Source organism: Pseudonaja textilis, chromosome 10, assembly GCF_049901715.1.
Source record: "Pseudonaja textilis isolate UNSWEBS1 chromosome 10, rPseTex1.2, whole genome shotgun sequence".
Classification (NCBI taxonomy): Eukaryota; Metazoa; Chordata; class Lepidosauria; order Squamata; family Elapidae; genus Pseudonaja; species Pseudonaja textilis.
This window is the reverse complement of record NC_141999.1, coordinates 16873177-16882752: the sequence shown is the minus strand read 5'-3', so window position 1 is coordinate 16882752 and position 9576 is coordinate 16873177. Positions and strand designations below refer to the sequence as shown.

Here is a 9576-nt window from a genome sequence, read left to right as displayed (position 1 = left end):
GGATCAAGTTCCAACATTATTTTCATTCATGGATCATTAAGCCCCTTTTTTGCCCCACCCCAGGTATGTCTTTGCAAAACCCAGAAGAGGAACAGTTCTCCAATGTTTTTAAGTTCCTGGAGAAACAAGGAATATAACAAGCTATTGAGAATGTGGGACAACTGGGAAGTTTTTAACCATGGTGGCGTTTTTGCTTCGTTTTGTTTTGTTACAAAAAAAAGTGGTAAAGTTAGTGCAATTTCTGTGTTAAAACCCAGATGTGGAACCGATCGGTATGACGAGGAGGGAATCAATCCCAGATCGAAAACTCTTAGCGCAGGTTGAGACATTCTACGCCGAAAGCTGTTTTATGGGAGGAGTTGAAGATGTTGGACTCAATTGCATATCCTTCTGATGTAGAGATGAATCAAGTTCTTGACAAGCCGGGAAGGTCTCTAGTGAGGACCTCTAGATCTTGCTACCCAAGTGTGCCAGCCAGCTGGGGTGGCCAAGATCCCAGATCCCATACTCTGGAGGAATTCAACCCCTTTACCCACCCACCTACCCCAAAAACAGATCCCACGGAGGCTTCAAAATAACACAATTAAGGCTGTCATCTTGTTGTGCACAAATCCAGTCTTGCATTCCTTTGTGGGGTTGACTTCCAAGCAAGCGTGCCCAGGAGCCGGCTATGGATTTCATGGGGAAAGAAGCTTAAAACTTGTGCTTGGCTCTCTCTGAAAGCAATAAGATCCCAAAGTGCTTGAATTAAAATTTGGACTGCATTCAGGAAAAATATATATAGGTCTTCCTTCTCCGTGATGCATTACCATTGTTGCTTGTTCTGTTTCCTCATCCCTTACACCCCCTCTTCTTTTTTTAAAAAAAATGAAATCTGACAATATAATAATTTGAAAAGGAGCCTAGAAAAGTGCTTTGGGGAGGGGGATGCTGGAGGGAGGGAGGGGGATTTTCATCTTTCCCTAGTGTTTCTCAGCCTTGGCTACTTTTAAGACATGTGGACTTCAACTCCCAGCATTCCCCAATCATCATATGTATCTTAAACCCCTTAAAATGGCCAAAATTGAGAAACTGGCCCAAAGTGGAACTGGTCCTCAAGAGGAAGAAGGCATAAATGCCTCTCTCCCTTCCTCCTACCCAGTATATCTAAAATACTGTCTTGTGGAACATGCACAAACACTTTTACAGACACACGCACTCACACATGCGCCAACTCCAGACACGAATGCACATATCAAGTAGACATGAACCCAAGCAACCCTCAAGCCTGCAACTTAGTCACACATGAGCCCTCCCATGCTAGGCACACACCGTATGCTTCTCCTCCTCTCCCCCCTTGCCCCTCACTCCCAGTTCTTTTGTAAAACACACACACACACACACACACACACACATTCCAAAATCCTAAATAAATACAGAAATGCACGAGACCAACATGCTCCCCCTAGCTTTTTCTCAACATGCCACTCGGACTAGCTGCAAAGAGTGTGGGCTCTTGTAAGAGGAGGTTGCAGGAGTGGCCGCCTGTCTTCCTTGGTGGCATCTTATACGGTATTTCCTTGGACATCTATGTCCCAGCCCAGGGGATGGCTTTCTTCCAGGAATTGGCTTAATCTCAGGGAAAACCAGCAGGGGAAGGTGGTTAATATTTTAATTGGGTTAAAAGGGATGCTTATTACAAGTTAGAACTATTTTGGTTTGAATGCTGGAAAAGAAGAGGAACAAAGATTCGGGGTAGTTGTTAATGGCTCTCTCTCTCCCTTCCAAAGCCTGCAGTCTTCCCCAGCAGTGAGCAAAACGTGGTCCACAGCGCCTCTCTGTGTCTGTTCAGCGCACGACATGAGCACAGTTATAGCAGCCCTGGATGGATCCCAAGCATCCTATTGTGACTCAGGTTGCCAAAGTGGTCGAGGTGATGTAATCCGGAAGGAATCGGCTGCAGTCATCCCATTGAAACCAAACACTCTCCTCTGGGGTTAGAAGTCCGTAGTTGGGAAAGAGGGCAAGATGGAACAAAGCAACGTGGGGCATAACCGAAACTGGAAGATGGGACACACACGATGGAACTGGCGGAGGCATTCTGGTACCCCACAGACTGAAATGATGCCGTCAAATGTTCTTCGGTACGGTGTCCATGCTAAATTCTTCTGTGTGGTATCCATGCTGATTTTCTGGAGAGAAACCTCCTGCCTTGAAAGAATCATGTGCTCTTCAAACCACAAGGAGGTCCTCCAAAGGTGGCAGACACAATTGCCCAATGTGGGAGCCCAAAGACGTGACCTCAGAGTAACCTAGTCGGATAGGTCCTTCCGAAGTCTTTTATTTCTTTCACAACAATCCGTACTGTGTGATCCCATGAATACTGGCAAGGAAGAGGGCAGGAAAACCCGGAGCCCAGCCCCGAGGATCCAAACTGCGCATCTGGTCACCGCCTGTCCTTCAGCAGTAGCTGTGCGTCTGGCCCTCAGCGTACACTGTCCAGCTGGGTCCAAGGTAGCACCCGGATGGAGGGCCCTCTCTCCTTTCCACATTGCCATACTGTGGGGAAGACTCATCCAGCTTCTGCAAGGGAGCTGAGGCCTGGCTCCCCGAGCGGGGGGCGGGACCATCGTAGGTGATAATGGGTTCCGGACCGTAAGAGGGGTGTCCCCAACACGCAGAGGGTGGGCGGTAGAACTGCCACACGGCACGACTGCAAGGCAAAACGTCCATCAGTTGGCGGTGTTGCCCTGAGGGTGTGTAGCCCCATGCCAGCTTCTGCTTCTGAGGCAGGGGAGGCCTGCTGGGCTGGGGCAACGCCTGAGGAGCTCCCGGGTCAGAATGACTGCGGGGATGGGCTGCTTCGGGGGGAGGGGACGGCGTGGGGCTGACGAAGGAGGGCTCAGGGAAGGGCACGTTGACGTAGATGGGCTCCTGGCGGGTGACTGCAGGAGGCATCGACTGGATTTGCAGCTGGGAGTTCTTTAAGACGGGCTGAAGAGAGGAGGCAGCCGGAGGGAGATGGGCCTGGCGCCAGGGCCTCTCAAAGACCCCGTAGGAGGCATTGAAAGTGGCCAGGTACTCGGGGGGTGGGTAAGAGGGCCAGGGGCGGGCCAGGCCAGGATAGGCAGGAGGCTCCCCCACAATCTCATAATAGAGGTTCTCGTGCTCCAGCTGAGAAGGGGGGCTCCCATTGACCCCTGGTCGAGAGGAGACTGGGAAGTGGCTGTGAGGCCGGAGAGGGTGGTCTGTGAGGCAGGGCTGAAAAGTGGAGGACCTCGTTTTGAGGGGCAAGTGACCCGTCATGATGGGAAAGTGGGGAGGGGGCGGAGGCTTAGGTGGGGCAGCGGAAGGGCTGGAGGAAGGAAAGGCGTCTTGAGGCTGGCGGAAAGTCGGGTAGGGGGCCGACAGGGGAGGAGGTGGGGGATGCAAACCGTAGGCAGGAGACAGGGAGGACAGGTGGTAGGGGTCTGAGAAGGGGGGGTCTCTTTGGTCTAGCTCAGCGAGGACCCTCCTGAAAGGGGAAAAGGAATCCGAGCTACCCAAGGGAGAAGATTGGCTGAGAGGCACCTGCAGAGAAACAAGGCAAACTGAATGAGCAGCAAGAAGGCATGTCAAGCGCCACGTGAGCACAAGCAGGCCAACCCCTCCCGCCCTCGTCCCTCCCTCCTCCCCCTTTCTCGTTCTACCGCCTGCTCCACCCCATCCTCCTCCTCTAGCTAAAATCTCCATCAGTTGGCCAGATAAAGCCAGCAGGGGTTTCCCTCTTGATCGCGAGGAAGCTCAGGACGAGTCGGGACTCTATCATACTCTTTATCTTGGATCGCAACACAGTGGAGAAATCGCAGCAAAGAATAACCAGGGTAGGGTGTGGGGGAGGGAAATCCTTCTAGAAATATTCCAAAATCTGCACCCGGCCTAATGGCAAAGTTATCCCAGCTCTGTCCCAGCTCTTTGTGAGCTGATCCCTCACCTGGCTGCCTCCCTTCAGGTTGCGGCTTTGGCTGCCGATGCTCCTACCCCTGGCCTGTGCCTGGAGAGGGGAGAGGCCAGGCGCCTTGGGGCTGGGGCGCACCATGGAGTAGAGCGCTTGGGCGCCGCTCGTCAGCTCGCCTGCCTTGCACTCCAGCGACAGAGAGCGCCGGAAATGCGTCCGGGGTTCCCTCTGCTTCAGGCTGGCCTGCCGCTTTTGCTGCAAGGCTGCCTGGTGCGCACTCTCAGCCAGCGCCAGCGCCATCAGGCGAGCCGGGTTCTTGGGTGGAGGAGGCGGTGGGATATGCCGCAGCAGGGACAAAGCACCGGGAGACACGGGAGCGGCTTCAGACTTCGGACCTGAATTGGGAAAAGAAAGAAAGCAGAGCAGCTTAAGGATTCCATTAGAAAAAATTACTTGTTGATCTACTCGCGTTTGCATGTTTTCATTTTATATATATATATAACCTTGGCTACTTTTAAGTATTAAAGTTTATTTTATGGCACAGCCAGGCCTGTCCAAATTCAGAGGAGCTTGGCAGAACTACCTCAAGTTATAACAGACAGGCATAATGAAAACCAGCCAGGCCAACCACAAGGTCACAAGCAAAGCACCAAATTGCAATAGCTGGCAGGTCAACACTACCTTCTAAAGATAAGCATTCCAGGTTGGGTCGGACACAGGAGGAAGTAACAACAAGAGATAAGCCTCCTTTGACCAACATGATGGAAGCAAAAACAGAGCTATTTACTGATGGGAGGCGGTTGGAAGGGCTTATCACATGTACAAGGGCTAATGATATATAAAGGCAGAGATCTCTGTAATGGTAGCTTAATACTCTGATGATGTCAGCAGAGGCTGACGAAAGCTTAATAAGTACATTAAATGTAATTTTAAGTTCCGGAGATTGCAGGATGTCTGTTTCTTCTTTCACATACATACATACATGTTATGTCTCCTCTTGGAAATTCAAACGAACAAACACAAAGCAGCCATTTCACAATCAAATCAAACTGAAGGAAAATAACAAGATAACGTCTGGCAGAAACTGTTAGGACTTCCCTTCAAAATTCAGACAAACAGAGATCTCTTTGCAGTAACGTCCTCATTCAAAATAGTCATTTTGTTTCTGGCAAAAGGCACCAGCTCAGCTGTGTCCTTTTATACCCATTAAGGCAACGTGCTAATTAACTGGCTTGCCCTTCAGATTAACGTTTCCTGGTTCTGACGTCAATCCACGATCTAACAGTCATCAGATTCAAAACTCCTAACAGGACCGATCCTTCCAATCACAATACATACATACATACATACATACATACATCACATACATCACATACACATACACATACACATACACACACATATATATACTGTATATATATATATATAAAATACATTTTCCTTTAGTAAACTTAAAAACTCAATATCTACATGAACAGCATTGTCTGAATAGTTAGTTTTGAAAAGTAATAATAGTAGTAATAACAATAATATTCATATCATTGATAATAGTCACATAGTAATAATAATATTTGCTTGTCCATACTAATAAACCTTCACTGTACAGTTAATCATTCTCTTAAATCTTTAAGTTTCTAACTTCTGTTTCTGTTAACTAACCATTGGTAAAGCAAGTCGCATGTTAAGAAGTATTCTTCCTTCTCCTTTATTTTTAGTATTAGTCTATCCACCTCTGCGCATTCTATTTTTTTTTATTATTACACTTTCATCTGCAGGGATCTCTTCCTTTTTTCCATTGTTGTGTAAAGACAATTCTTGCTGCTGTTAACACATGCATTTTATGGTTTTCCAACCCCGTCCAGGTCTCTTAACTGGGCTGTCAGATTTCAAGCTAATAAGCTTTCCAGCTGACAAGCTCAGCATCTTTAACTGCTAGCCATCGCACCCCCTTGCATTAGGAAATGGGAACACCAACTTTGCAGGAAGAAGAACTCAGTTCAAGCTTAATCCAGTTTTTTTTATATTAATTACTTAATAAATATTATTAAACTAGACTGGAAGGCAGGGAGCTTCATCGGAGTTGGGAAAACAATGGCCCTCCAGATGTCATACTTTTTTATTACTTAATAAAGTAATAATAAAGTTTTTTTAAAAAAAATTACTTAATAAAGTATTATTAATCTAGGGTTGGAATGCTGGGAACTTCATCAGAATTGGGGAAATGATGACCCTCCAGGTGTTACATTCCCAGCAGCCCTCACCAACAAACTGCTGGGTGTTGCAATTCAGCAAAATCTTGAAGCCATAGAAATCCCCGTCCCTACAGGGCATCCTGAAAATAGCAAACTAGAATTTGGGAAGATATTGATGACTAGGAGAAAGGGGTTACATAGTGCAGAGGTCTCCAAACTTGGCAACTTTAAGGCCTGTGGACCTCAACTCCCAGAATTCTCCAGGCAGCATAGTACACCAGAACCCGGCTGAACCGGTAGAATACCACCGGTTTTGGATCTTTGGATCTTCAGGGCTGCCATATTTAGTGCATAGACATGCTGTGGCATACTGGGAGGGGGTTGCTTCGTGCGGGTAGAGACAGCCCAAACAACATCCCTTTCTCTGAGAATCAAAGATGTTCAGCCTGCACCTGGAGAAGCATGACTGGGAAGTATCTCCAGTTGGGACTTTGGATTGATTGGACCATGTGATGGACATGCTGCAGAGGTGGGTATTCAGCAGGTTCTGACCAGTTCTGGAGAACCGGTAGCGGAAATTTTGAGTAGTTCGGAGAACCGGCAAATCCCACCTCTGAGTGGCCCTGCCCACATCTCTTCTCTGCCTCCCACTGTGTCCCAGCTGATCAGCTGGGTCTTCTTTGGTTGCACAGGAAACCAGAGCTGGAAAGCAGGTTAGGGAATGGGATTTTGCAGTAACCTTCCCCCAGGAGTGGGGAGGGAGTGGGGATTTTACAGTATCCTTCCCCTGCCACGCCCAGCAAGCCACATCCACCAAACCACACCATGCCCACTATGCCCACTCCCACAGAACCAGTAGTAAAAAAAATTTTGAATCCCATCACTGGACTGTGGATGCAGGGGAAGGGACTTCAACTTTCTTTTGGGTGGGGAAAATCCGGGGGGACTTTCAGATTCGGGTTTTCCTAGGTGTGCCAATATGACATCTCTAATAAAATGTAGCTTTGAGGAATTGCCTGCCTCAGAGTCTTACTTGGCTGGGGGCGTTACTTGGAACCCTGACAGTGTGTTCATTTCAAAAGATGTTTTTTTTTCACTGACACTTTGGGGATGAGAAAACAAACCTTTGGGGAACTGCAGTCTGCCTATAGGTAAAGGTTCCCCTCGCACATCTATGCTAGTCATTTCCGACTCTAGGGGGTGGTGCTCATCTCCGTTACAAAGCCGAAGAGCCAGTGCTGTCCGAAGACGTCTCTGTGGTCATGTGGCCAGCATGACTAAACGCAGAAGGTGCATAGAATGCTGTTACCTTCCCACCAAAGTGGTCCCTATTTTTCTACTTGCATTTTTTATGTGCTTTCGAACTGCTAGGTTGGCAGAAACGGGGACAAGTAACAGGAGCTCACTCCGTTACGCAGCGCTAGGGATTTGAACCGCCGAACTGCCGACCTTTTTGATTGACAAGCTCAGCGTCTTAGCCACTGAGCCACCGCGTCCCTTCTAGTCTGCCTACAGGCAGAGGCTATGTTTTATTCTACCCACTCTTTGTGTTCAGCAGAGCACTGGCGGCAATAACGGGGAAGAGCGTCAAAAAGTACTTACTGGGTGGAGACAAACGATCCTGGGCTTGACAAATCTTGCCATGGACTTCACGTTCACAAGTGTTGCTGAGTTGTCCACCTGCCGTACTCAGGAGCATGGAGATCATATGAGGAGGGGAGCTCAGCCCTCTGGACTCCCCACCAGAAAACATTTCCAGCACTTTGTCGGGCAAGGAAACAGACAACGTTTCTGATGCATCTTGGCTGACGTTGGGATGTGAGCAGGGCGAGAGAGCCGCAACAGGACTCCCTGAGCTGGAGTCGTCCGAGAGGGATGGCTGTGGCACAGGAGGGCTACACTGGTACGTTAGCGGGTCAAAGTCCAGCCCACGAAGGCCAGGAGGACTCAATTCCAATTCCGAGTCCAGCTCCGAGTCCCCTTCCAGCCAAGAGGAACGCCGACGGGAGGCCACATCGTCTGTCCCAGTGGCCAAGCCTTCACCGTGGCCAGACACAGAAGAACCCAGAGAAGAACACGAGTGGCATTGTTTGAGGGTAGGGAAAGCATCACTGCTGGAATGTGGGCGTCTCAGGGAACGCAATTTGGGGAGACCTAAGGGCCAAGACCCAAAAGGAAAGAAATGACATGGATCGAAGTTCTCCAATCTGTTTATTCAACAGGCTAGAGATTCCAAGAGTCAACACTGTGAAGAAGAATATTTCTGCTCTGAAGGAGGAGTGGCTTGTACGGACCCAATTTTGCCTAACTACTTGCATTCGCTTACCTGAAATGGTATAGGTTGTCCTGCTTGAGCAGGGGGGTGGACTAGAAGACCTCCAAGGTCTCTTCCAGCTCTATTTTATCCTATTCTATTCTATCCTATCTTATCCCATCCTATCGTAATTCTATTATTCAACTTTATATTATTCTATTCTACTCTATTATTGTACTCTATTATTCTATTCTTATTCTATTCTATTCTATTCTATTCTAATTCTACTCTATTATTTTACTCTACTATTAGAATTAGAATAGGAATAGAATAATATCTATTCCTATTCTATTCTAATTCTATTATTTTACTCTATTATTCTATTCTACTCCATTATTCTATTTCTATTCTATTCTATTCTAATTCTACTCTATTATACTATTCTATTATACTCTATCATTCTATTCTACTCTATTATTTTACTCTATTATTCTATTCTACTCCATTATTCTGTTCCTATTCTATTCTATTCTAATTCTACTCTATTATTTTATTCTATTAGAATTAAAATTAGAATAGGAATAGAATAATATCTATTCCTATTCTATTTTAATTCTATTATTTTACTCTATTATTCTATTCTACTCCATTATTCTATTTCTATTCTATTCTATTCTATTCTATTCTATTCTATTCTATTATTTTACTCTATTATTCTATTCCTATTCTATTCCAATTCTAATTCTATTATTCTATTCTATTGTTCTATTTTACTCTATCATTCTATTCTACTTTATTCTCTACTCTGTTCTCTATCCTATCCTATTCTATAGGAGCTTCAGAAAAAGATGGTGGCATCTGTATTCCCACTGCAGGAGTTGTAACTCAACAAAGAACATCCTTCACATTCAGAGGGTTTTAAGGCTAATGCCTAACATGATCAGGTAACATAACACCTGGAGAGCAGCTGCCATTCAAATCAGAAAATGATCAGCCCCTGGTTTTGACCGCAGGTGAAGGTCATCACTCTGGGGACACTCAACAGACAAAATGCTCCTAGTTTCTTACACAACTGGTTTAATGCCAAACCCAGCAATTGAGAGCAGTGAGAAAATGTCCTACAGATCGATATTCACATTGCTTGAGGGATGAAACCAGCTCCTGATTCAGAAAAGCTGCAGTTGTCCTAAAGCAGCTTTCTCAGCCTTGAGAAG

General features: G+C 46.6%; 1 protein-coding gene across 1 annotated transcript in view; it reads right to left on the bottom strand.

The window, feature by feature from the left end:
• Positions 1-1634: 1634 nt before the first annotated feature.
• Positions 1635-9576, bottom strand: part of ARHGAP33 (Rho GTPase activating protein 33) — a 41380-nt gene continuing 33438 nt past the window's right edge. Inside the window, exons 20-22 of the mRNA XM_087939895.1 lie at positions 7711-8262; positions 3953-4311; positions 1635-3549 (exon numbers count right to left, since the gene is read on the bottom strand). Of these exons, the coding sequence (XP_087796021.1) occupies positions 2440-3549; positions 3953-4311; positions 7711-8262 (2021 nt within the window). The 3' untranslated portion in view covers positions 1635-2439. The remainder of the gene's footprint in view (positions 3550-3952; positions 4312-7710; positions 8263-9576) is intronic.